General features: G+C 47.0%; 2 protein-coding genes across 2 annotated transcripts; one reads left to right on the forward strand and one right to left on the reverse strand.

Moving 5' to 3' along the window:
• Positions 1-2,122: 2,122 nt before the first annotated feature.
• On the reverse strand, positions 2,123-23,813 carry ARNT (aryl hydrocarbon receptor nuclear translocator). Its single transcript, XM_070766269.1, has 22 exons — positions 23,700-23,813; positions 19,909-20,005; positions 19,755-19,799; positions 18,833-18,877; positions 17,046-17,090; positions 15,050-15,263; positions 14,380-14,593; positions 14,170-14,273; positions 13,508-13,569; positions 11,885-11,970; positions 11,655-11,731; positions 11,403-11,537; positions 10,261-10,335; positions 9,126-9,277; positions 7,440-7,550; positions 6,680-6,746; positions 6,467-6,593; positions 5,445-5,544; positions 5,077-5,236; positions 4,662-4,821; positions 4,007-4,143; positions 2,123-3,189 (listed from the first exon to the last, which is right to left on the reverse strand). The coding sequence occupies exons 1-22, from the start codon at positions 23,722-23,724 to the stop codon at positions 3,100-3,102; spliced, it is 2,328 nt and encodes a 775-aa protein (XP_070622370.1). The 5' UTR covers positions 23,725-23,813; the 3' UTR covers positions 2,123-3,099.
• Positions 23,814-26,925: 3,112 nt separating this feature from the next.
• Positions 26,926-27,099, forward strand: CTXND2 (cortexin domain containing 2). The gene has a single exon (XM_070766465.1). The coding sequence runs from the start codon at positions 26,926-26,928 to the stop codon at positions 27,097-27,099; it is 174 nt and encodes a 57-aa protein (XP_070622566.1).
• The last annotated feature ends 835 nt before the right edge of the window (positions 27,100-27,934 follow it).

The following is a 27,934-nucleotide window of genomic DNA, read 5'->3' on the forward strand; positions in this document are numbered from 1 at the left end:
TATCTATCTACCTACCTTGTATCTATCATCTATCTATCTAATCTATCAATCAATCTATCTATCTTCTATCTATCTAGTATCTTTCTATCTATCTATTGATCTATCTATCTTGTATCTATCTATCTATCTATCTTGTATCTATCTATCTATCTATCTATCTATCTATCTAATCTATCAATCTATCAATCAATCAATCTATCTATCATCTATCTATCTATCTATCTATCTAATCTATCTATCCATCATCTATCTATCTATCTATCTATCTATCTATCTATCCATCTATCTTGTATCTATCAATCTACTGTATGTATGTATGTATGTATGTATGTATGTATGTATGTATGTATGCATGTATGTATGTATGTATGTATCTGTCTATCTATCTATCTATCCATCCATCCATCCATCCATCCATCCATCCATCCATCCATCCATCCATCTATCTATTTTATTCATATTCATATGCCACCCATTCTAATAGGACTCAAGGTGGCTAACAGTAAGGTGGCTACGGAGAGGGGCGGCATACAAATCTAATAAATAATAATAATAATTATTATTATTATTATAAATACTAAAAGCAATAACCTGTCTTGATCAGGCTTTTGGGTCTACATATTAAGGAATGGAACAATGACATTCAAGGACATAAAAATCACATTCTCGGCTTCTATCTGCCCACTGATGATGGGAGACCCGATTGACAATCTGGATTGTGAATTTAAAAACAAAAAACATTTTATCCTGGATATCTCGAACTTGGATTTATTTATTTATTTTAAAAAGTCATTTTGTTCCAGTCAAATCTCTGCAGGTTTTTGTCCTAACTAAGCCTCATCGCTCCCACAAAACCAGAGATGGAAACTACTTCTCCAATATCAAAGAGATCTGGAACAATTCTAGACCCTCTCGCACGCTTCCAACATACAAGAAGCCCTGTTAAATCTTCTACAACTTTACACACTTCCACGCCTGGAGTGCTAAGGCACATAAACATCAGGAATTTTGAAGACTTGTTGGATTTCAAGGTGACCCAGGATCCTGAGCTGTTTTTTTCCTAGCGTGACTAAGGCAGCCGAAAAAAAAATTTTTTTTAAAGGGAAAAACCACAAAGAGGAAGAAAAAAAATAAGTAAAAACACGTGACTGAGTCATACACTTCTGGGATTTATTTCACCCGAGCTATTCTAAGAAAAACTGCAGTTGCGTCTTTTAAGGAGGCCTGTCTCCAAATAAGATTTCAGAATCAGAGTCAGTTTACCCTTTTTTGAGGCAGGCAGTTAGAAATCCATGTGCAACCTTCATAGGGAGAATTTAATATATTGTATAATATAATAATGTAATGCAATGTAATATAATATAATAAAGATATATCTCATTTCATATAAATCAGAGTTTGAAGGGGACCTTGGAGGTCTTCTAGTCCAACCCCCTTCTTAGGCAGGAAGGCAGAGCCTTCTCTGTGGCGGCCCCGGCCCTCTGGAACCAACTCCCCCCCGAGATTAGAATAGCCCCCACCCTCCTCGCCTTTCGTAAGCTCCTTAAAACCCACCTCTGCCGTCAGGCATGGGGGAACTGAGATATTCCTTTCCCCCTCGGCTTCTACAATTTATGCATGGTATGTTTGTATGTATGGTTGGTTTTATAATAAGGGTTTTTAGCTGTTTTAGTATTGGGTTGTCACATGCTGTTTTTACCACTGTTGTTAGCCGCCCCGAGTCTACGGAAATTCTATTCTATTCTAACTTCTATTCTATTCTGTTCTATTGAATCCATCTGGTGGTGATGCTGTCCATTTCTACTTTATCTAGTAGTAGACTATGGCTTACTCCAGGAGTAGGCAAAGTTGGCTCTTCTATGACATGTGGACTTCAACTCCCAGAATTCCCGACCTAGCATGACTGGCTCAGGAATTCTGGGAGTTGAAGTACACAAGTCATAGAAGAGCCAACTTTGCCTATCCCTAGTCTACTCTATCGAATGCCTTCTTGAAGTCCAGGTAAATTATATCGACGGCACTCCTTGGTCGATTTAGGGACCATCTTGTGCCTTTCGCTTCCGATGGCGAAAGGAAGGACCCAAGTGTGGCGATCTCAAGGAAGACAAAACACCGTGGGCTCTTTTGTGCAATTTTTTTTATGGCTTTTAGGTGTCCCCGTGGGGAAGCGCATACACGAAGAGAGGGAAAGGGCTTCACACAGAATTGGGAAGGGGTGCACCCTGACCCACAAACCAACCGATTCCCGATGGCACCAGCTTTGATCGGCTCCAGGGTTACACCAGCATCCTTTCCCTATTTTCAGCCCCTCCCTCTATTTGAAGACAGGGACCGTTTTTCTCCCGGCTGTCCGACATGATTGTCAATCACAAAAAGGGGGTTTTCATGAAAGAAGAAGAAGATTGTGCCAGCACAGTCTCCAAGCGCAGAGCACAATGGGGCCCGAAAGAAGTGTGGAAAGACAAGATAACCATCAAAGGGGGTGAGGAGGGGAGGGCACGTCCATCAGCCACTCTACCCCACACACACATTTCATTAATACTGCTCGTGAAAAGAGATAAAAACAGACACGCGTGTGCGAGCGTGCCAGGGAAGAAACAACACGGGGCGGGGACGAAAGTCGCCTCCCCACGACATGTATAAACGAGGATACACGGTAGGTACAAAATATGACGTCATAGAATTAAAAACAAAAACAAGACCTCGGGGGTGGCAGTGGAAATATCCCCCGTGCTGACCATTCGCCTTCCCGAGCATTTTCCCCCCGCAATGGAGGTCGAAGGGGGGAAAACACAATACATCCCTTCGGTTCCAAGGTCACCCGAAAACGTCTCGGAAGGTTTCCAACATCAAAGTAACGTCCGTCACCGGCCGGCAGAGAGGGAGGGTCTTCCTGGGCCGCCCCAGATTTGGAGGGGAAATAACAGCCTCAGCCTGCCTGTGTCCGTGACCCTCTCTTAAGGCTTCTCTCCCCCCACCCCCCCCAGGAAGACTTGGGGGCTCTTTACAAAGGGTCAGAGGGAGTGGAGAAGAGAGGGAGCCCCTTCTCCACGCTGCTACACGGAATAATGTCCCATCGGGTCAGGTCGTCTCCCTCGCTTACTCCGAAAAGGGCGGAAACATGTTCAGCTCAGGAAATTCTTCAGGGCTGTAGCTGGCTCCTTGTTCCCCCAACATGGACAGCATATCCTGGGAAGATTAAAAAGTAAAAATAAAAAAAGGAGCCATAACCCTAATCTTCCTTCCTTCCTTTTCCTTCCTTCGCTCCCTCCTTCCTTCCTTCTTTCCTTCCTTCTTTCAGGTTGACTCAGCCTTCCTTCCTTCTCAGGTGGGTCAAATGAGGACCCAGATGGTTGGGGGCAAGAGGCTGACTCTATAAACCACTTAGAGAAGGTTGTGAAAGTACTAGGGAGCGCTTTATAAGTCTATTGCTATCTTCCTTCCTTCCTTCTCTTTTTTTCTTCCTTCCTCATTCCTTCCTTCTTTCTCTTCCTTTCTTCCTTCTCTTCTTTCCTTCCTTCCTTCCTTCCTTCTTTCCTTCCTCCCTTCCAGTTGACTCAGTCTTCTGTCCTTCCCAGGTGGGTCAAACGAGGACACTTAGAGAGGGTTGTGAAAGCACTATGGAGCGGTTTATGTCTATTCCTCCCTCCCTCCCTCCCTCCCTGGGTCAAATGAGGACCCAGATTGTTGGGGGGCAAGAGGCTGATTCTGTAATCCACTTAGAGGGCTGTCAGAGCACTATTCAGCGATATATAAGTCTAAGGGCTAAATGTGAACCGGGTGACATCATCCTTGAATTGTGGGTCTGGTGACTCTGGTGCTGTGACCATCGCAAACGTTGTCACTTTTTACTCTAAAGGAGAATTGGCTCAGCTGGGCTGATTCCTGTCTGGCGTATCGGAGGCCATCCTGATTTCGAGCTGTCGCTAAAGAGATGGTCGTACGTCGGGGACTCCTTCCACTCACGCCTCCCCCTTCCCCTAAGGTTGCTGGTCAGCCCACTCACCGGGAAGACCTCCGACTGGGCAGACTGCTGCTGCTGGACGTGGGACTCGCCGGAGCTCTGCCATTGTGGCCAAACGCCGACTCCTTCCGCCGTCCGGGCCTGGAACGGGGCGGGGTTATGGCCGCTCTCTCCCGCAGCTGAGGAAAGAAAGGCCGCGGTCGGGTTTTAAAGAGACGTAAATTTGGATGTTTTCTATTGTTAAGGGCAGTTACGATAAAATGAGGTTGGTATGATTGTATTAAATAGGTTCTTAGTGATGAGTTTTTTAAATGTTTTGTTTCTTTTTAAATATTGGATTTGTATATTGTTGCGATGGTTGTGAGCCGCTCCGAGTCTCCAGAGACGGGCAGCATACAAATCTAATAAATAATAATAATAATAATAATGATGATAATGATAATAATGATGATGATAATAATGATAATGATAATAAAAATAAATTATTATTGTTGTATTATTATTATTATTATTATTATTATTATTATTATTATTATTATTATTATTATCAACAACCAGCTCCTGGTCAGAAAGGCACAGCTACGTGGCCTCTGGGGTCCTTCCCAGCTCCCCAAAGAAGCCCATTTAACGCCTGACCGCGAAGGAGCCACCGTTACAAGGGGGGGCGCAAATCCGCTGGTAGCTCCGAGGGACTTACCGAAAGGGGCGTTCCGGCCGGCAAGGTTTGCGTAGGGAGCCCCGGCTGGCGAGGCTGCGGAGCCGGGGTTCGGCATGGGGCTGAAGGAGGACGGCGTGGCCTGGAAGCTGCCCACAGCAAAGGACGGTGGCCGGGTCTTCACAGGCTGGGAAGCCGCTGCCTGGAGGGGAAGGCGGAGAGCAGAAAAGAAGCGAGGGGTTTCCCAAACTCCGCCGGGAGCGAGAGAAGCGCAGGCCGAGGAAAAGGCGGAGGGCCCAAATCGAAGCCCCATAAAACGAAGGGGGCCATGCTGGGAAGGCCCCGACCCTCCGGAGAAAGACCCCACCACAGTGAGAGAGGCTGTGGGTCAGCAGGGGAAGAGGCAGGTCTCGGTGGTCTCACTCTTGACCCCAGCCCAAAGGAAAGACAAAATTACCGGGGCCGCGAAAGGCGGGCGCGATCCTGAAGTCCAGGCGCTTCCGGAAACCTGACCGGAGCCAGCGTGGCGAGAGAGGTGGGCAAGGACGGGTCCGGCGGAGGTCACGTGCCCCCGGCCTGGCTGCAGGACGTTCACTGGGGTCACCAGGCTGCTGCTGCTGTCGGGAGGGAAGAGCGGAGCGGAAGGAAGACCCAGCTTGGGAGATCCGAATGCCAAGGAGTCTTCCTTGGCCCCAACCGCTGAAGGGGAACCCCCCCCCCCCCCCGCAGGATGCCTCACCCACCCCCTCCCCAAATTCTCACCCTCTCCGGGAACAAATGGAACGGCTGCTTCATCGTAAAAATAGTGGAAGAAAAGAGACTTACCGGAAACTCTCAGCCGGCCGAGGAGCCCCGAAGCCGTTCCCCGAGGCGAAGAGGGGCTGGCTGGTGGGCACCGCGTTGGCTGAAATGGGCTTGGCCTGGTCTGCAAGAGAGAGCGAGAGAGAGAGCGTGGGAGACCCCCAAAGGGGGGGTTGAACACAGGCCTCGTATTGAAGCAGAAATCATGATTTTTTAAGCTCAATCACACCTCCCTGCCTCCCATCTCTTCCGTTGAAGAACGCTGAATCTCCACACCCCATTTCCTACAATCCTTTGCCTTTATACTGCCTGGAAGTGACATCCCCCCCCCACACAAAGAGGCTAAGGCTGTAAGCCACTACGCAACTCCTCTTGTTTTCTGAGCAATCTCCAATAGCGAGAGTCAATCCATTGAATTTATTTATTTATTTTATTTTATTTATTTATTGGATTTGTATGCCGCCACTCTCCGTAGACTCGGGGGGCGGCTAACAACAGTAATAAAACAGTATATAACAATAATCCAATGCTAAAAACAGTTAAAAACCAGTAGTACCTCTAGATACGAGTTTAATTCGTTCCAGAAGGGAGCTCGTACGTCGAACAACTGGTACCTGGAACAAATGGCTTTAGACTTTGTTTTTCCCCACCGAGATAACCAGAAGGAAGGAGATTCTTGCGCCACCTAGTGGACGCTCGGCTCATATCCCGAATTTGAGCTCGGGTCTGGAACAGAAATTTCTCTCCCCTCGTGGCTCGTAACTTGGGATACTCGCATGTGGAGCAGCTCCTATCTAGAGGTACTACTGTATATAATTTCCACTCTCGTGTCTTCCTCATCTTCTGACTGGGACCGCTCCCCCACTGTCTCATCAGCCCCCTCTAGTGGTTCCTTCAGGCTCACTCAGGTCACTTTCTCCCTCACTCTCACTCTCTGCTTCACCTGGCAAACCCCCCCCCCCCGGCCCAGGGTCTCCAGAGCAGCCTGGCTCATCCTCCTGAGCACTCACAACAATAAGCAACCATTTCCCCCCTCCGTCCCACACCTGGGCTGATGCCGCCGTAGATCTCGCCGAAGCGGGGGTCTCGCTCCTGGCCAAAGAGGGCCTCGGCCTTCTCCAGAGGCTTGCTACGCTCGGGGGGTCCAGCGGCGCTCACCGCCTGCAGGGCAGCCTGGAGGGAGAGAGAAATATTGACCCGCCATCCACGCTTCCTGCCCACGGCAGCGCCTGGCCCCCTCAAACCCCCCCCCTCCTTACCTGCGGGTGCTCGTAGCTGGCTAAGCTTTCTCTGCCGGGAACCACCTCCTGCTCCGCCGGCTGCGTCCTGAAAGGCAGAGACTGGTTGGGTGTTCAATATACGAAAGTAACCAGCATTGTATGTTTAGAGGAAACAGTAATATTACTTTAAGGGCGAGGCTGCAATTACCCATAAAAGGGAGGCAGGTGTGTTGCTCTCTACTTTTGTTGCCTTACATTGTGTTGTTGGCTGTTGGTGTATACATGCTGGTTAGTATTGAGGTTATATTGCTGTGTGCTAGGTTATTGATGTTTACTAAGATATCGCTAGGTGCTAATAGGAGAATATACTATATTGCTTTGTGCTAAATGGTTTATGTACTAGCTGTCTGCTAATAAGGGAATGTACTATATTGCTGTGTGCAAATTTATTTATTTATTCTTTCATTCATTCATTCATTCATTAGATTTGTATGCCGCCCCTCTCCGTAGACTCGGGGCGGCTTACAGCAATAATAAAGACAATGTAAAAACAAATCTAATAATTTAAAAAAGCACTAAAAGCCCCATTATTAAAAGCAAACATACACACAAACGTACCATGCATAAAGTGTATAGGCCCGGGGGAGATGTCTCAGTTCCCCCATGCCTGACGGCAGAGGTGGGTTTTAAGGAGCTTACGAAAGGCAGGGAGGGTGGGGGCAATTCTAATCTCTGGGGGGAGCTGGTTCCAGAGGGCCGGGGCCGCCACAGAGAAGGCTCTTCCCCTGGGTCTTCTTACCTGCCTGGCAGGGGTCCCGGGCCCATCTCCAAAGGCAGGCTGACATTGGGGCCGAGCTGGGGCCTCTGCATCGAGTTCGAGGTGACAGGGCAGCTATCCTGGCCGGCATTCCTGTAGGGGAGGGGAAGGAAAACCATGAGGCCGGTGGGCAGGTAGCCCCTTCGGGGATAGAGACCACCCCAAGGAAGGGGGGACGGACGGACGGAGGTTTGCACCCAGGTCGACCCAAGAAAGCTTTCGTAGCTTTGCAGGTCACCAACATCCTTAAATCTGTGGCTTGTTTTCAACTAACTTTTGGCCTCTGGATCCAAAAACAACCAGAGTTTTTGTCTACCACGTCAACTTTTAAAGCTACAGGATACCTTCAAAAGTCATGCAAACTGTGCATATAAAAGAAATATATACTGTTTGCAAAGAATAACTTTATTCCTGCAAAGGCTTTAATAGTGACTGCAAGTTCAATTGCGTTCATAATAATAGTTGTTTCTTTTTGGTTGACCGGTAATGACACATATGAAGGTAAATTTTTGTCGCTTGTAGCTTTTCCTGGAGTATTTCATCTGTGGACATTCTCGCTGGGTGCTCCAACAATAGTCAGCCATCCTATGTACGCCCCATCTACCTTGACCTCATGTCTTCGCGACCTTCAAATCTTGGTGGAATCGCTCACCCTGCTCATTACTGACCACACCAAGGTTTTCCGGGAAATTAGCAAAAGATGGCGATGTCAAAGATGCAATCTGACGCCCGTGTTGCCTAATTAACTATATATATAAGGGGTAGAGAAAAAACTTGACGTGGTAGAAGAAAACATAACTACGGTTTTGAAACCCGCAGGCCTAATGAACTATAAAAAAAGCTCAACCATCAAGCTCAATGGAAATTGGGTTACAAATTGTTTCCCAGTGTAATCCAGGATCACCTGGGAGTCGAGAGGAACGGGAAACCAATTTCAACTTTGGCCCTAGCGTTTTGCACGCGCTTTGCAAACCCTTTGTTCAGTTTGCAAACTGTTCACATTTGTAGCTTGGGGATTAAATAAAAAGGATTTTTTCCCCCCTCAAAAAGGATGTAATAAATGCAATTTGATGCTCTTGTTGCCTAATTAAACTATATTATATATATATATATATAAGGCGTAGAGAAAAAAAGTTGACGCGGTAGAAGGAAACTTAACGACGGTTTTGAAACCTGCAAGACTAATGAACTATAAAAAAGCTCAACAAGCAAACTCAACAGAAATTGGGTTACAGATTGTTCCCCACTCTAATTCCCCAAGATTAATTAATTCCCTCTTTGCGCCCTCCGAGATGCTTCCTTCTGCCTTTCCAGTAAGACCCTCACCCTTGGGGGGCTCCCGATGCAGCGTGGTCCCTGTTGGTTGGTTCGGGCGCGGCATGGAGATGGGGATGGAGATGGTTTTGCGGAGTCCGCGACCCTCAACCCACATCGCTCTCTCTCTCTCTTTACGCATCGCCCAAGCGGTGAAAGGACGGCGGGAGGGCGAGGACCCCCTCCTGCTGACTGACCCCCCCTCCTTCCCTCCCTGCGAGAAAGTCCCGCCCGCTTGCCCTGACATCACAGGCCAGCCAATCACAAAGAAGCAAGGTGGAACTCGAGTTCTTCCGCCTGTTTTGTATCGCTGCGGGGGGGGGGGGTTTGGGGGGGGGCGCCCTGAATACGTACTTGACGTTGGTGTTGGTGCAGATGATGTACTCGATCTCGTCCGAGTAGGGGTTCTGGAAAGTGAAGGAGCTGGTCCGTATCCAGAGCCACTCGCGGGTCTTGGAGCGGAAACGGAACATGACGGAAAGCACCTGGCCCTTTAACTTCACCACCTGCGAAAAGGGGTGCGGGGCCCCGGTCAGATGCCGCCGGGGGCCCAACGCTGACCCACAAAGCCCCCAAGGGCCAGAGCACCCCTCTGCTGGGTCCCAAGAGACAACAGGGTCTCCTGGACTCACCAGGCCGAGGGCTCCATCTCCTGAAGCTGGGGGGGATTGAGGGGGGGAGGAAGAAACTTAGCCCACTTTGAAGACTTGGGGACTTCTGACTCCCAGAATTCCTCCACTGGGAACTCTAGGGAGTTGGAAGTTTGCAAGACTTAAAATTTGGGCCACGTTTGGAGACTTTGGGGCTTCATAGTTTCCACAGGCGCCTGGGAGGCCGGAGTGGGTGACGATGGTTATGGGGTGGAATGTCGTGTTATGGACCCTTTGCAAGCCCCCTTTTCTCTCTCTCTCTCTCTTTCTCTCTCTCTCTTTCTCACTCACTCACTTTCTTTTTCTTTTCTTCCTCCCTTTTTCTCTTTCTCTCTTTCCCTATCTCATTCACTATTTTCTTTCTTCCTTTTTCTCTTTCTTTCTCCCTTTTTCTCTCTTTCTCTTTTTTCTCTTTCCTTTTCTCTCTCTTTTTTCTTTCTTTCTCCCTTTCTCTCTCTCTCTCTCTTCTCTCTCTTTCTCTCTCTCTCTTTCTCACTCACTCACTTTCTTTTTCTTTTCTTCCTCCCTTTTTCTCTTTCTCTCTCTCTTTCCCTATCTCATTCACTATTTTCTTTCTTTCTCCCTTTTTCTCTTTCTTTCTCCCTTTTTCTCTCTTTCTCTTTTTTCTCTTTCCTTTTCTCTCTCTTTTTCTATCTTTCTCCCTTTCTCTCTCTCTTTCTCTCATTCTCTCTCTCTTTTGCGCTCTCTCCTTTTCTCCCCCCCTCTCTTTCCCTCTCTCCCCCTCCCCCCAAGCCCTCCGCTCTCAGCCTGGACTCCCCTTAGCCCATTCCCACCCCTGCTGATGCCCGTCACTGAGCTGCCCTGCGTGAGGGTCTTACCTGCTGGAAGCTGTCCCTTAAGAGCTGCTGGTCTTCGGGATGGCAGAACTCGACAATGTCCTTGCCCAGCAGTTCCTAGCACAAATGGGGGAGACACCACTGTTGAGCCCCTTCCCTCCCTCCCTCCTTTGCAGTCACGGGGCAGGAAGATCGGCCTCGTAAATTGCAACCTGATAGGGCCAGAGCATTATAAAATGCAAAGCCACTTTGCAATGATGGTTAGCTGTTTGCTGCTGTTGGGGGTGATATTGTTAGCTGGCTGGCTGGAGTAGTTTTGAGCACGAGTTAATTATTGAATTCAGAGCTGTGCTGTTGGTACGGAGAAACCTGGATTGGTTTAGTATCTACGTGTAACTACACTTCACTTTGAAAGCTCCTGAAGACCCACCTGTGTCGCCAGGCGTGGCGAAATTAATATACCCCTAGCTACTATGATTCTATGTATGGTCTGTTAGGCTGTGTTTTATAATAAGGGTTTTAAATTGTTTTTAATATTAGATTTGTACTTGTTGTATTATTGTTGTGAGCTGCTCCGAGTCCTCGGAGAGGGGCGGCATACAAATCTAATAAATTATTATTATTATTTATTTATTTATTTATTTAATTATTTCATTAATTTGTATGTATGATTGGTTCTTTAAATTGGGGTTTTTAAGATTATTTTTAATATTAGATTTGTTTACATTGTCTTTGTTATTGTTGTTAGCCGCCCCGAGTCTGCGGAGAGGGGCGGCATACAAATCTGATTAATAATAATGTTGTTATTATTATTATTATTATTATTATTATTATTATTATTATTATTATTAAAGCAAAGTTTATTCTTGCCGATAGAAGACTAAGGCAGAAGATATTTCGCCTGCACTGAAGTGTAAAACTGTTTACTGCCGTTTTTTTCTACAAAAGTGTCTCCCGTTATTTCTCTCCACTAAATCGACGCACCGTAAATTCCGGTATCTTGTCAAGTCCTAGAGCGTAACTCTGTACATCCAGACCGAAATCTCCCTGTTGGCCCCCTCCTCTCAGCAGCCGTTTTCCCACCACCTTCTGGCACCCCTCCCTTGGGGTCCCTCAATTCCAGTCGGAGTCGGAAGCCCCCTCCCCACTTGGTGGAACACCCCCCAAAAGTTCCGGGACCCTACCTGGGGTTTGTAGCCCACCGTGGCCATGCACCGGTGGTCCACGAAGGTGAAGAGCCCCTCCGTGTTGTGGCGGGAGATGAACTCGGTGGGCTGGCAGACCGTGTTGATGTCGGTGCAGCCGGAGGAGCTGGTGACCTAGGAGGAAGAAGGGGAGAGAGAAGAAGACCCCTAGCCGACCGATTCCCCCTAAGGAGCTTCGGGAGGGGACGACACCCTCCATCCCAGCCCACACGCCACTCCGGCCGGCCCTACCTGCAACCTGCCGATGGCCACCAGGCAAAATTTGCTGCCCTGGCCAGAATCCGGATCGTCCTCAGGCAGGGAAACGCCTGGGAGGGAAGGATTCAAATTCAGGACCCCAAGGCAACACTTTGGGGGTTGTCAAAAGGAAAGCCCCCCCCCCCCCCCCCCCCCGCACCAAATAATTGCAAAATGGGGGAGCCAGGTGGCTGCACCAGTGATGTGAGGCCCAGGTGACTTACCTGCCGGCGGCCAAGCTTTGATGTAGCCCGTGCAGTGGACGACCACAAAATGGGGCTCCCCCTCTTTCAGGGCCCCCAGCCCGTTCCTGGAAGAAAAGGGACAGAACTATTTAAATAAACAAATCTTCAAATATTTTTTGGGGGGTAGTTTTTTCCCCCTCCACCTTAAACGTATCTAAATAAAAACACATATATCATCAATGCCTAACAATATTATATATAATAATATAATGATAGTAACAATAAGAACAATAATACAATATAAACACATATATAAAATTCTTAATAAATCTAAATAAAACATCCTCAGTTCTATCTCAGTTTCCTTCCGTCAGAAGTTACTCCGTCGACCTGAAAGCTAAGCTAACAAGAATGAAAATTTTATATATTGAGAATTTTTTTTTTACAAAAATCCTTTAAACAACTAATTTAGATGCAATTAAAAGATAGCAATTACACGATTTGTCTGCAAATTCTATCATCCGTGTTCTTAAAATCTGTGTTATGTAGTCTGTCTGTCTATCTTTATTATCCAACCAATATCTATCCACCTACCTACCTACCTACCTACCTATCTAATCTATCAATCTATCCATCCATCGATCATCTATCTATCATCTATATTTTGCTTTATCCTATCTATCTATCTATCTATCTATCTATCTATCTATCTATCTATCTATCATCTATCTATCTATCTATCATCTATCTATCTATCTCTATCTATCTATAATATCTATCTATCTATCTATCTATCTTTATCTATCTATCTCTCTCTCTCTCTCTCTCTATCTATCATCTATCTATCTATCTCTATCTATCTATAATATCTATCTATCTATCTATCTATATCTATCTATCTATCTATCTATCTATCTATCTATCTATCTATCATCTATCTATCTATAATACCTATACATCTCTCTCTCTCTCTCTCTCATCTATATTTTGCTTTATCCTATCTTATCTATATCTATCTATCTATCTATCTATCTATCTATCATCTATCTATCTATCTATCTCTATTCTATCTATAATATCTATCTATCTATCTTTATCTATCTCTCTCGCTCTCTCTCTCTATCTATCTATCATCTATCTATCTATCTCTATCTATCTATAATATCTATCTATCTATCTATCTTTATCTATCTCTATCTCTCTATCTATCTCTCTATCTCTCTATCTATCTATCTATCTATCTATCTATCTATCTATCATCTATCTATCTATAATACCTATACATCTCTCTCTCTCTCTCTCTCATCTATATTTTGCTTTATCCTATCTTATCTATATCTATCTATGTATCTATGTATCTATGTATCTATCTATCTATCTATCTATCTATCTATCTATCTATCTATCTATCTATCTATCTTCTATTGGATTTATATGCCACCCCTCTCTGAGAACTCGGGATGACTAATGCTCTCTTCCCTTTCTTCAAATCTTCTTTCAAAGTCCGAAAATCCAAATGAGCCCCCAAAGGGCACCGAAGCCCCCCAACTTTGCAATCTCTGCTTTAAAAGAACAAAAGGGAGAACCTACTGCTCCCCACCCCCACCCTTTGCCCCAAAAGACGATCGACGGGAGTTTTCATCCTCCGTCCTTCCCGCTTACCTGCACCGGTTCCTCATGTAGCTGAGACGGTTCATGGTGACGGGATCGACGGCCGCGTTCCCCACATCTGCAGAACGAGGGTGGGAAAAGAAAGGAAGGATTTCAGCCTCCTGCCAGGGCCCACTCCCAAAAAGGCCCCTTGGCTAGCACTACGCGAGCCCTTCCCTGGCCGTCCTTGGTCGCAAAGCAGCAGAGTTTTGGCCTGCTGAATGGCGGTTAAAAGAAGCCATGTTTAAGCCAGCAATGTGGCTACTTTAAGACTTCGACTCCCATAATCCCCTACTAGCCAACGGTGATCAGCCTGGGGGCCGGATGACCCTTTCACAGGGGTCGCCTAAGACCATCGGAAAACTTTCCGACGGCCTTAGGAACCGAGACTCCGCTCCTCTAGCCGTCTCCAGGCGGAAATTCAGTACTGCTCATGCGTCGCCATTTTGTTTTCAGCTTTTTTTGCAATTTTTAAAAAATATTTGGCGCTTTGCAGGCGTCACCATTTTGTGTTCGGCTCTTTTTGCAATCACCATCTTGCTTTCAGGTTTTTTTCCATTTTTTAAAAAAAAGATTGACACTGTGCGGGTCCTGAGACTGACAAGACTCACTTACAACAACAGCTGGGCATCTCTGGCTTAAACGAATCCCGCCCCCACCCCCTTCCGCGCAACGCACCTCATCCGACAGATGAAGGACCTCCGTGACCCCATGCACATCCTCATGGACTGCTGACCCTCCTTCTTGACCGTCCCCGTCTTCAGATCCAGGATGCGGCCTGCGGAACCAAGCGGAGCCACACGATGAGGAAGGGGGGCCCGTTTCTGGGAGGAGGAGAAGGAGAACTGCCCACCCGTCTCTCTCTCCTGCGCCGGAAACCTTACCGCTCAGCGCGTTCTCGGAGGTGGACAGCTGTTCCCGCAGCTTCTCCACGTCGTCGGGGTGCACCTGGTCGTAGAGGGTGCTGCCGAACCACGCTGACTGGGACTGGTTGAGGACAGGCGTCACCGAGTCGGAGACGTAAACCACCCGGCCCGTCTCGCAGGAGACGATGAAGAGGAAGCCGTCGGCCGCCTCCAGGATCAGGTGCTTCAGCTCCTGCGGGGAGAGAGAGAGTGAAATGGGGATCATTGCGCAGGCCGCGGCGTCAGAGAGGCTAAGGAATCCCCCCCCCCTCTCTGATGTGGGCTGCCAACTCTCCTGCGGGCTGGCCACACCCTAGACATCAGCCAGGGGTTCTTTTACATTTGGAAACATTCAACTGCAGTTTCCATTGCTTTGACCACTTCTCTAGTAAAGCTAAATCATTTGCCATATTACAGACGCCTCCAGGAATACATGATGTAAAAGAAACACAGCATCTGTGTCTGAGGCTATTAATATCTTTAATATCAGATATTATTTATTAAAGATATCAATGTCTTTAATTTTAAAAATGAGTGCCCCCCCCCCCCCCAAAAAAAGGTCTAAGGGTTATCGGTAGAATTTCTTTTTCCGGCGTTGCTGACACACAACCGTCCAGCCCTTCCTTCCGCCTACCCGGAGGAGACAAACCTGGTCAGTGAGGAAAGACGGCTTGTAGCTGCCGTCCGCGGAGGTGTTCCCGGTGCCCCGCAGCGACTTCATGTGGGAAACGGCCATGCGCAGGATGGTGAGCTTGTCCGGCTTCCGTGCCAAGGCGCTGCAGGTGGGCACCATGTCGGAGAGCTCGGTGATGTAAGCCGTCATCTTGTTCCGGCGCCGGCGTTCAATCTCGCTGTGGTTCTCCCTGCGGGAGGCGGAGAAGAAAAGAAAGCCGGTTGCGAGAAAATGGCTCGCGGAATTTGAAAAAGAAAACAAAGGAGGGAGAGAGAGAGAGCTGACGGGTGGGGAGAAAGGAAAGAGGGCCACAAGGTGCTCAGGCTCGGAAAGAAGAGGCGTGCTGGGCATGCAGAGAAGAGCAGAGATTTCGAGGACTTTCCGCTCGGGAATTTAAAAAAACACAGGCGTCTTTGGGAAGCTCGGAGAAAGGGTTTGGCACTCCAACAGAGTCTGGGGATGGAGCCTCCATGCTTAGAAGCAATCTACCTCTCAACGCTCCCTGTACACCTGCTTTTCTCTCTATCCTGGCCTGCAGATCGTAGTCTATTCGGGCCTCCTAGCCAATTCTAGGGAAGAGACGCATACGATCGAGCAGGAAGTGAACAGACTCTGCCTTGATGCTGCCCCCCCTCCCAAACCAGGTTTAGTATCTTGGCGTCACGACACCTGGATGGAAGAAATCTCTCCAGGACCGAAATCCTCCTTTGCAGCTGCAGAGGTTTTGCAAATACTCTCTTTGCTGCACTCCAAAAATAAAAAAAAGTTTGACAAGCTTTCCAGCCAAGGGAGTGGGCAGGAGGGGGGTGGGTGGGAAGAGAGAGAGAGGAATCAGCCCATAAATAAACCAGGACCCGGAAGCATGAAATGGAAGATGGATCTGGGTGGTGTTCTGGTTTCAGGCTCCTACAGAAACTACCTGGAATAAATGATTTCTCAATGCTCTCGGCAATTAAGTAGGTAAGCTTGGCAGCAACATAAAAGACATTCCACAAGTCCTTCTAAAATTTGTGGGCTAATCAGGAGTCATAAAAAAGCAAGTAATAAATCACACATGATAGCTTACGCTCTGGAGGACGCGGCCACCTTTAGATTGCAAGATTGAAAGAATTCAGCGTCCCTTCCGTTTTTACACCCGGATGTGAGGTCATTGATTAATTGATTACTCTCTAATATCTCCTCCCTCTTTCTTCCAAGCGTCTCCGAAAGCGTCTGAAATGAGCATCCCTCCATCTGTTCTCTCCCCCATTTGGGCCCCCCGAACTCACGTCTATGTCCTTAGCTCCGGGGTCTGCACTAACATTGCTCACTCTTGGTAGAACAGGGGGATTTATGACCTCTAGATCCCACTCCTCTTCCGAATCTGAACATTCCTCAAGCTGCAAGGGAGTATACACAACACCTAGTAACATAATTTAAATTTAATTTTAATAGTAAAATCAATTTTTTAAAAAACCCAAAACTTTCAATTGCTCCGGAGGGAAGAAATCTCAGCTTTCGTGAATGATTGATGTTTGGGGGGGGGGGGCAATGAAAAGGAGGCCGAAGGGGCAAATGGGGGGGTGCTGCGTTGCTTTACGGCAGGTTCTCTCCAACCTCGGCAACATTTATAACCGTCCCGCAATTTCCCCTTTTGCAACCTCAACAAGCGTGAGGCTGACTTAAACCGCGGCGGCGATTCGCTTAACAACGGTGAAGGGGAAGGTCGCAAAACAGAACAAAACTCTCTGTGTTTAACAACGACTTTGCCTAGCGTTCCCCAAAACTCTCTTGTCGGCCTCGAATTAAGGAAGAAAACGGAGGATGGTGACGGGTGAGTGGAGGGCGGGGGACACGACGGAGGGACTATAAAGAGGAAGGGTGGAAAACAGAAGAAGGGAGAGAAGGGGGAGGGAGGGAGTGGAGGGGGCAGTGAACCAACTGTGGTTTGTCATGCGTGGAGAATCCAAGAGCAAACCTCTGAGCTTCCTACCTGGCCAATCTTTCCTTATCCGCTGAGCTCTGTTCGTCATCAGACCTGGAAATAAAATGGGGGAGCTAAGCTAAAACTTCAGGGGGGGGGGGAGGAGGAGGAGGAGGGGGCCTCCCAGGCCGAGAAAGAGAGAGAGAGAGAAAGATAAAAAGAGAAAGAGAAAGAGAGAGACAAAGAGAAAGAAAGGGAGAAGGAAAGAGAAAGAGAGGAAGAGAGAGAGAAAGAACTAAAGAGAAAGGGAAAGAGAGATGAGCCGTGGTGGCGCAGCAGGTAGAGTGCTGTACTGCAGGCCACTGAAGCTGACTGTAGATCTGTAGGTCAGCGGTTCAAATCTTATCACCGGCTCAAGGTTGACTCAGCCTTCCCTCCTTCCGAGGTGGGTCAAATGAGGACTCGGACTGTGGGGGCGATAGGCTGATTCTCTGTTAAAAAGGGCTATTGCTAACATGTTGTAAGCCGCCCTGAGTCTAAGGAGAAGGGTGGCATAAAAATTGAATAAATAAAATAAATAAATAATAAAGAGGGGGAGAGAAAGAGAGAAAGAAATGAGAGAGAGAGAGAAAGGGAGGAAGAGAAAGAGAGGAAGAGAAAGAGAGAGGAAGAGCTAGAGAGAAAGGGAAGGAGAGAGGGAGAGAAGGAAAGAAATGAGAAATGGAGAAAGAGAGGAAGAGCTAAAGAGAGGAAGAGCTAAAGAGAAAGGGAGAGCAAGAGAGAAATAAAGAAATGAGAGAGAAAGAAAGGGAGAAAGAGAGGGAGAGATAAGAGAAAGAGAGAAAGAAAGAGACAGACATAGAAAGAGAGAAAGAGTAAAAGAGGGAAGGAGAAAATGAGAGAGAAAGAAAAATAAAGAAAAAAGAGAGAAAGAGAAAAAAAGGAGGGAGAGAGAGGGAAAGGGAGAAAGAGAAAGAGAAAAAGAAAAAGAGAGAAAGAAAAAGAAAGGGAGAAAGAAAGAAAGAGAGAGAGAGAGAGGAGAGAAAAAACCTAGTTTATGTGCCTGGCTCTCACCCAAAGAAGGGGTTGGCATGACCCGACAGGCTTAGGAACGAGACCCTCCCTGAAGGGGCTGCCAAGCCCCCCAGCACAGAAAAGAGGGGGGTGGGGGAGAGAGAGCAGAGAAAGAGGGAGGGGCAGATGGAAGGATGGATGGATGGATGCAGAGCGGGAGCGAAGGTGGCGCGAAGGAGGCTGCTTTTCAGCCCCAGAGTGGGTGGGCTCCAAAGCAGGGGCGCAACCTCTGGCCCCCGTAGCAGAGCAACAACGTGAAGAGCCAACCAATACAGTCCGCATAATATTTGTGGGAATGAAAGGTGTATCCCACTAATACAACAATGTCAGTTCTTCCCATTTTTTAAATTGCTCAGGTGGCTGACTTGCAAGCCTGCCAGAAATCGGGGCTGGAATGAATAAAAGCAGAACCCCAAGCGATTTCCTAAAACTGACTATTTAAATAAAGAGGAAGGAAAAAGGGGGGGAGTTTGCAATGGACTCAATTCCAGGGGCTAGCCAATCACAAACCATAAAAAGACACACCTGGATGCCGCCGCTCTCGTTTTCTCTAGCCAACTATCGGAAAAACCAGGCGCTTCGATGCGTCGTGTTAAAAAGTTAGCGAAAGTATCAAAGGCTCCTGCACTGTTTGCATGGACTCCGCTTAAATTTCAAGGCCAGACTGGACTCTGATGAGCTGGTTTGCTTTGCAAAGAATAGGGGAAGGGGGCCCGGCTTCCATTCGGACACGGGAAAAAACACCACCTTGCTTCTTTTCCTGGCGGTGCAAAAATTCTTACCTAGCGAACCGTTCTTTGTCCGTGGAAAGCTGGTCGTCCTCACACCTAGAAGAATAAGGAGAGAAAGATGCCGTGAAGAGGACGGATTTTTATAGAAACCTAGAAGATTGACGGCAGAAGAAGACCTCCTGGTCCATCTAGTCTGCCCTTATACTATTTCCTGTATATGTTATCTTAGGATGGATCTAGGTTTATCCCAGGCAGGTTTACATTCAGTTATTATGGATTCACCAACCACGTCTGCTGGAAGTTTGTTCCAAGCATCTACTCCTCCCCTTTCAGTCAAAAAATATTTTCTCCCGTTGCTTCTGATCTTTCCCCCAACTGACCTCAGGTTGTGGCCCCCTTGTTCTTGGGTTCACTTTCCTATTGAAAACACTTCCCTCCTGAACCTTATTTAACCCTTTAAAAAATAAAAATAAAATCCCAGCTTCCTGGTATACGGTTCCTTTGTCTCCTGCCCTTGTTTCATAAAGGTGGCCACGGGAGGTTTTAAAGAATCGCAATAGCATTTAGACTTATACAGTATACCACTTCCTAGTGCTAAGCGGTTTAGAGTCAGTCTCTTCCCCCCAACATTCTGGATCCTCATTTGACCCACCTTGGAAGGAAGGAAGGCTGAGTCAACCTTTAGGAAGGAAGGAAGGAAGGAAGGAAGGAAGGAAGGAAGGAAGGAAGGAAGGAAGGAAGGAAGGAAGGAAGGAAGATAGCAATAGACTTATAAACCGCCCCATAGAGCTTTCACAACCCTCTCTAAGCGGTTTACAGAATCAGCCTCCTGCCCCCAACAATCTGGGTCCCCCTTTGACCCACCTTGGAAGGATGGAAGGCTGAGCCAACCTTTAGGAAGGAAGGGAGGGAGGGAGGGAGGAAGGAAGATCCGAGTCCCAATGTAGTTTCTGTACCTGATACCAAGTCTCACCTGAGAAATTTGCTGTTGTCTTCACTATCTTCGTCAAACTCGAGCCTAAAACGCAAGAAGCGAGAAGGTTAAGGATGACGGGCGAAGTCCTTCCAGGTCAGGCCCAGCCTCTTCCTTTGCCCCTCTTAGCGGGCCAGAACCCTTCCCAACGTACCCCGTCCTCCGCTTGCTGTTTCTTTGGCTGAGGCTCCCCGTGGCTGGTCCCGACGCGCTCGAAGCGTCTCCCAAGGGAGGAACGTCGGACGCCATTTCTGCAAAGACCAAAAAAACAGGACGGTGGGCGACAGCAAGGAACCGTTTCGGAGGGACCGGCTTTTTATCGAGTTAACTTTATCGAGTAACAAGACGACTCCCGGCTGCTTCCAGAGCTTATAAAACTTCATATTTCATCACCAGTCAGGCGCTTCCCATTATTATTATTATTATTACATATCTGGAGCAAGATCTAACTTTTCTGCCAACCATCCGAGTGCAGAAAGACTCACACCCATCCTCTTCATGGAAAGGAAAAAAACTGGCAAACTCGTTGAGGTTTCACTAAAACTAAAGCACCATCCGCTCCCCTCGAATGGGAGGAAGAAAATCGATGCCACATGGAGGGGAAAAAAATAGACAGAAACACTGCAAACTCTGCATTGAATTATTGAAGCACAAGAAAAGGCCATTCGAACGGAGCAGGCGGCTTCACTGGCCAAAAAAATACCCCCTAAAAGACCCCCGTGCGAAAGAAAACCCCAACTTAATTCCATAGCAAAGACTGCAAAAAGTAAAGCAAAGAAAATTGGAATAAAACACTCTTAGAAACTGCTCCACTTTTTAAAAAAGCAGCTAAAAAGATGAAAAACAGCAATCTGAAATCAGAAGAACTAGTTTAAGAATAAATAAACGCCGTATGTGTGTGTGTGAGAGAGAAAAACGCACACACAATGACACACAATTTCTTCCCAGAAAAGGATTTTAACTTCACTGATTTCCTGATAAGAAAAAGAGGGGGGGAAATGCAAGATTTGGACTTTGGAGAGAAAATATCTCGACGGCACAGATAATAAAGAAGAAAGGATCTATTAAACGATAAATATTTATCAGCAGGCTCCCCTGGTTTTCAAAACTGAACTGCAATAGGAAAACAGAAACATGGCAATGAATGATTTTAAATCTTATTAGAGTTGTTTTTAAGGTTTTGTAGTTATATTAACTGGATTTTTAGATATGTATACGGTATACAGTGTTCCCTCGATTTTCGCGGGTTCGAACGTCGCGAAATGGCTATACCAGGGTTTTTCAACAATATTAATTAAAAACTACTTTGCGTTTTTCCCCCCTATACCATGGTTTTTCCAGCCCGATGACGTCATACGTCATCGCCAAACTTTCGTCCGCCTGTAATAAATATTTTTTTTAATAAACTTTAATAAATAAACATGGTGAGCAATAATCTGAATGGTTGCTAAGGGAATGAGAAATTGCAGTTTAGGGGTTTAAAGTGTTAAGGGAAGGCTGGTGATACTGTTCATAGCCAAAAATAGTGTATTTACTTCCGCATCTCTACTTCGCGGAAATTCGACTTTCGCGGGCGGTCTCGGAACGCAGCCCCCGCGAAAATCGAGGGAACACTGTATTTTGATATTTTGCGAGCCGCCCTGAGCCCTTGGAGAGGGGTGGCATACAAATCCAATTAATATTAATGATAATAATAATAATGATGATAATAATAATGATAATTATAATAATAATGATGATAATAATAATAATGATAACAATAAGGATAATAATAACAATAATAATAATAATAATGATAATAATAATAATGATAATAATAATAATTTAAGAGTAGCAATTTTTGCAATAACAAGGAGTCCTCGCTAGTTCTCATTCCACGTGGCTCAACCTAACTTCTGACACCAAGAGGTGTGTTCTTCTTTTTTTAAAAAATTACAATCAAACCTGGGACTTTAAATCCGCGGCCGACAAGATCCAAAGCTCTTTTCCCAAAAGGGTCCGTCTCAAAAATCAGAAAGGAAACATGAACCCTCCAGGCCAGCCAAACACTGACGTCTTCCTCCCTAGTAAGAATTTCCAAAATACAGTAACTTTGTACACCGAGGCAGCCGTATGTTGCTATCTCTCTAGGAAGTCTGAATTGATAAAAAGTGACGTCAAAGTTGATCCCTATCTCGAAAGCCTCCTCCGCATTCCGGGAGCTAAGAGAACAAACAATTATTGAAGTTCGATAAAAGTTTTGCTCAGCATGGAGGGTTTTATCCATCAATTATGTATTCTATTCTATTTTATTCTATTCTATTCTGATTTTGTATTCTATTCTATTCCATTCGATCTCCAGAACGTTTCAAATTTATTTTAAAATTACTAAATATAATTAGAGACACAGAAGATTGACCGCCAGAAAAGACCTCCATCTCGTCTGCCCTTATACTATTTCCTGTATTTTATCTTAGGGTGGATCTATGTTTATCCCAGGCGTGTTTACATTCAGTTCCTGGGGATTGACCAACCACTTCTGCTGGAAGTTTGTTCCAAGCATCTACTCCTCTTTCAGTCAAATAATATTTTCTCCGGTTGCTTCTGATCTTTTCCCCAACTAACCTCAGACTGTGCCCCCCTGTGCTTGGGTTCACTTTCCTATTAAAAACATTTCTCTCCTGAACCTTATATATATATATATAAGGTTCATCTATCTACATACTCTATATATAGAGAGAGTAGATAGACAGACAGACAGACAGACAGACAGACAGACAGACAGACAGACAGACAGATAAATGTTTTTAATAGGAAAGTGAACCCAAGCACAAGGGGGCACAATCTGAGGTTAGTTGGGGGAAAGATCAGAAAGATCATATTTGTATATTGTGTTGTGAGTCGCCCCAAGTCTTTGGAGAGGGGTGGCATACAAATCTAATAAATTATTATTATTATTATTGTTATTGTTGTTGTTGTTGTTGCTGTCCTTACTTCCCCTTAATGGTGAACCTTATTGAACCATTTAACGTATTTAAATGTTTTGATTGTGTCCAAAACAAAACTCAAGTTTTGCCACAACTCACAAAAAGACACTTCTTGCCCTTTTCCTGGATGGATTTTGCAATGGATCCCCACGGCCAAGGGGGAGAAACCCATATTTTGCAATCAGGCACAGCAGCCCTTCCGGCCAGAAGGACATAGAAGCCACCGCTGCCCTGGCTGGGAGTGATGGGACTCGGGATCCTGCCCAGGGGGAGAAGGACTAGAAGCCAACATTATTCTGGCTGGGAGTGTTGGGACTTGGGATCCTTCCACAGGGAGAAGGACCAGGAAGCCAATGACACACTGGCTGGGAGTGATGGGACTCCTATTCCGGGGGAAAAGGACCAAGAAACCACCACTATTCCGGCTGGGAGTGATGGGATTCGGGATCCTTCCCTTGGAAGGAGCGGTTCCATCCTGTCTTCAATGGCTGCCCCACAAGCAAGGCAAGGTGGCAGTCTAGCCACATGCATGGCTATTCCGACCCTGACCGCTCCTACTGGGGCTAAGCCAAGCCTTGGCCGGGCGGCTGGGGATGATGGGAGTTGTCTTCCAGAGCCTCTGCACTCCCCTCCATCCTCATCTGAAAAGGGGATGAAGGAGCAAGTGAGGGAGCCCTGATACCCATGGCTGGGGATGATGGGGGCGAGGGTCTGGAACAGCTGGCTGGGGATGATGGGATGTGTCTTCCAGAGCCTCTGCCACCCCCTAGCTCTCCTGAAAAAGGGGATAATGGAGCTGGAGGCCTCCCCCAGGTGGGGAGCCATGGTACCCACGGCTGGGGACGATGGGACAGAGGGTCCCGGGGACGCTGGCCGGAGAGCATGGGCTAGGGAGTCCCAGCTGGGATGCAACAGGCGAGGAGCCCCCCCCGCCCCCACTTAGCACCGCCCCCTCCCCCCCAAGCCTCCCCCCACTCACCCTGCCCCGCGGCGGCGGTTGCCATGGCTACACAGGCGGGCGCCCCCTCCCCGCCCGGACTCCGCCGCCCCTCGCTCGCGCAGGCTCCAAGATGGCGGCGGCGGGCGAGTCCTGCCGGGGCGGGGCCGAGGGGGGCGGCGGCGAGCTCCCATTGGCTGGGACTGCCTGGGAGGGCGTGATCGCGGCGGCCCAGGAAGGAGGCGTGGCTCAGAAAGTAGGGGAAAAGGGACGCTCGAGCGACGGGAAGGGGGCGGGGGTGACGTCACGAGCCGGCGGGTGACGTCGCCTTAAAGGACCCGCGTCACTCTGCTAACATTCCAGGCGTGGGCTACAGCTCCCATCATCCCCAGCCCATCACTACAGGGCCCATTTACCCCAGCCTAACCTTCTGGCTTGACCTCTCAAAATGCATTTGGCTTTTTGATGCACCATGCATCCCCCTCCTAATGGATGTCTTGGACAACAATTCCCATCATCCTGAGTCAAACACACTTCTTTGGAGAAATTGGGGGCCAACATCCCTGGGCTTCCCCCCCAAGAGAAAGGAAAGCCCATCTCTGCACGCCCCCCCCCCACAAGGACAGGGAGCCTTTGGGCTGGGTGGGGAGGGGATGATGGGATCTGTAGTCCAGCCCAAAACTCTCCCCTCAAATTGTGGCCAGTCCTCAAATTCTGACTGCTGCCTTTGTCAGAAGACCCTGTGGGACGACCCTCCCTCCTTTGCACCCTCAAACAAGACTCCAATAGACCCTCAAACATGGAATCAGCTGCCCACATGCTCAGGAACCCTGTCCAAACTGCTCGTCCAGTCAGACCTGCTTGGGTCCTCCTTGGACACCAGCGGGGGAGGCTTCAAGAGTTGTTCACCTAATGCTACGGTAATCTTCCACTACTAACCAGAGCATACAAAACCTTTGCCAGACCAATCCTTGAATACAGCTCATCTGTCTGGAACCCGCACTGCATTTCGGACACTCCTCCACTCGGACATCAACACTGTGGAAAATGTCCAGAGATACTGTACTTTACTAGAAGAGCCCTCCAGTCATCTACTCGCAACAGAATCCCCTACGCAACTAGACTTACAATCCTAGGTTTAGAAAGCTTAGAACTACGTCGCCTTCAACACAACCTAAGCCTAGCCCATAAAGCCATCTGCTACAACGTCCTTCCTACTTCAGCTTCAACCACAACAACACACGAACACACAACAGATACAAACTTAAAAGTAAACCACTCGAAACTCTCAACTGCGGGAAATACGACTTTAGTAACCGAGTAGTTGATGCATGGAACTCACTACCGGACTCTGTAGTATCGTCACCTAACCCCCAAAACTTGACCCTTGGACTGTCCACTCTTGACAGAGGTCAGTAAGGGGTGTGCATAAGTGCACCAGCGTGCCTTCCGTCCCCTGTTCTCTCTTACTAGTATCATGTATATAAATATTATTATATCTTTGTAGGCCGCCAATACGTACTTGATAAAACCAACGAAATAAAAACAATAAAAAACAAATAAATAAAACAGATCCCACCCCCCCTCCAGAGGGACCATCTCCTTCCCTCTCGTCTGCAAGAAACGTGATCCGGTATTACAGTCCCACCTTCTGAAGTATTAATGATATTTCCAGGGGCAGCTCGGAGATGTCGGAGCAGCTCAAGCAGCGCGTGGACCAGGTTCCCTGGCGTGGCCTGGAGCCCAAGACCGACTAGCAGCCCCCCAGCTCTTCGGAAGGGCAAGGAACTGCCTTTGGGGTGGGCTGCCAGGCGTGGATTCCAAGAAGAACCTCGTTTCTCTGCGCCTTTGAATCCGGAGCCTCGGACTCGGATTTTCCCTCCTGGAAACCTTTTGACCAGGTCAGTGCCAAGCATATTTAACAGACTTGGACGGGACCTTGTAGGTCATAGCAGTAGCCTTTAGACTTATATACTGCTTTGTGGTGCGTTGACAGCCCTCTCTAAGCGGTTTACAGAATCAGCCTCTTGCCCCCAACAATCTGGGTCCTCATTTGACCCACTGTGGAAGGATGGAAGGCTGAGTCAACTTTTAGGAAGGAAGGAAGGAAGGAAGGAAGGAAGGAAGGAAGGAAGGAAGGAAGGAAGGAAGGAAGATAGCAATAGACATACTGTATATACAACTTCCTAGTGGTTTTCCAGCCTTCTCTAAGCAGTTTGCAGAGAGTCAGCCTCTCTTGCCCCCAACAATCTGGGTCCACATTTGACCCACCTTGGAAAGATGGAAGGCTGAGTCAACCTTTAGGAAGGAAGGAAGGAAGGAAGGAAAAAAAGAAAGAAAATAAAGAAAAGAAGAAAGAAATACAGAGAGAGAGAAAGGGAAGGAAGGAAGGAAGATAGCAATAAACATATACCGCTTCCTAGTGCTTTCGCAGCCCTCTCTAAGTGGTTTACAGAATCGGCCTCTTGCCCCCAACAATCTGGGTCCTCATTTGACCCACTTCGGAAGGACAGAAGGCTGAGAGTCAACTTTGAGCTGGAGGTGAGATTTGAACTGCTGAACTACAGCTAGCGGTTAGCTGAAGGAGCCTGCAGTGCTGCACTCTAACCACTGCGCCACCCTTAAAGAAAGAGGATTGGATTGATGGATGGATGGATGGACAGACAGATAAAAGATAGAGGAAGATGAAACAGAAGGAGATGGATGGATGGAGACACACAGGGAGCAAGAGATAAGACGAAAAACAGGTAGATGGGAAAGACATAGAATAGAATAAAGAATAGAATAGAATAGAATATAGAATTCTTAATTGGACAAGTGTGATTGGGGACACAAGGGATTTGTCATTGGTGCAGATGCTCTCAGGGTACATAAAAGAAAAGAGACATTTTTCAAGAATCATGAGGTCCAACACTTAAATGATTGTCACAGGGGGTCAAATAAGCAATCAGGACAGAATCAAGATTAATAAAAAATCTTAAAAGATACAAGCAACAAGTGACAGTCATACAGTCCCAAGTGGGAGGAAATGGCTGATAGGAACGATGGGAAAAAACGAGTAGTAATACTGCAGACTTATTATAGTAGGGCAAGGAGTTGGGGGGCTTAGAAATCCAACTAATAAAATAAATAAGTAATAAGCTTCTGACCCATGGGTGGATTGTTCTCACTGTCAGGAAATTCCACCTTAATTCCCAGGTTGAATCTTGATCGTCCGTGGTTCCTTGTCCGGCCTTTGGGAAATAGCAGACCAAGCATTATCCGGGCTATGGAACGTCCCACGATGGAGCCTTTTGTGGACGTGGACCAAGGCATCTGCCTCGCCTTCCTCTCCTTGATGGGTCTCTTTCTGCTGGCCATGATGGTGAGGTGCGCCAAGTTGATCGTGGACCCTTATACTGCTATCCCAACATCCACCTGGCAGGAAGAATCCTTGGATTGACCGCCTGGCGGTTACGGAAAGGACTGGCGGAAGGGCAGGGAAAGTGGTCAAGAAATTGCAATTTGCAAAAGGAAGGAAGGAAGGAAGGAAGAAGCAGGGAAGGAAGGAAAGAGAAGGAAGGAAGGAAGATAGCAATAGACTTATATACCGCTTCAAAGTGCTTTACAGCCCTCTCTAAGCTGTTTACAGAGTCAGCATATAATGCCCCCAACAATCTTTGTCCGCAGATTTTGGGGGGCTGCTAGAGGTTATTTTTTTAAAAAATATTAGATTTAGATGTCGTCTGGCGGGACCCAGGGGAAGAGCCTTCTCTGTGGCGGCCCCCGGCCCTCTGGAACCAACTCCCCCAGAGATTAGGACTGCCCCCACCCTCCTTGCCTTTCGTAAGTTATTAAAAAGTCATATTTGCCGCTAGGCATGGGGAAATTAACATTATTATTTTATTATATGGGTTTTAAATTGTATTTTGGATTTGTACACTGTTTTATGTTGTTGTGAGTCGCCCCAAGTCTTTGGAGTGGGGCAGCATACAAATCTAATAAATTATTATTATGATTATTGTTGTTGTTGTTACATTGTCATATTGTTATTAATTATTGTTGTGAGCATACAAATCTAATATATTATTATTATTATTATTATTAATTTGCAACTTATTCAATATGCATATAATAAAGGTATTCATTGGGTCTCCCTCTGGATTTTTCGTTCCTGTTTATTTACGTGGTCCTATAACCCTAAAGGACACTCTATTTTATTTATTTTTTATTTATTTGTTTTTGTCAAGTACTGTACCTATTGGTGGTATACAAAGATATAATATTTGCACACGGGA

This window comes from Erythrolamprus reginae, chromosome 13, assembly GCF_031021105.1.
Source record: "Erythrolamprus reginae isolate rEryReg1 chromosome 13, rEryReg1.hap1, whole genome shotgun sequence".
NCBI lineage: Eukaryota > Metazoa > Chordata > Lepidosauria > Squamata > Dipsadidae > Erythrolamprus > Erythrolamprus reginae.

Bases quoted from the DNA above. Each gene is read 5' to 3' on its own strand.
- CTXND2 (XM_070766465.1), top strand. From the start codon at position 26,926: ATGGAACGTCCCACGATGGAGCCTTTTGTGGACGTGGACCAAGGCATC.
- ARNT (XM_070766269.1), bottom strand. From the start codon at position 23,724: ATGGCAACCGCCGCCGCGGGGCAGG. The intron at 14,274-14,379 runs GTAAGGTTTCCG...TTGGTTCCGCAG, and splicing joins CTCCGAGAACGCGCTGAGCG to GCCGCATCCTGGATCTGAAG. The intron at 4,822-5,076 runs GTAATTTTGTCT...CTTCCCCTCCAG, and splicing joins GCCCGCCTTTCGCGGCCCCG to GCAGCGGCTTCCCAGCCTGT.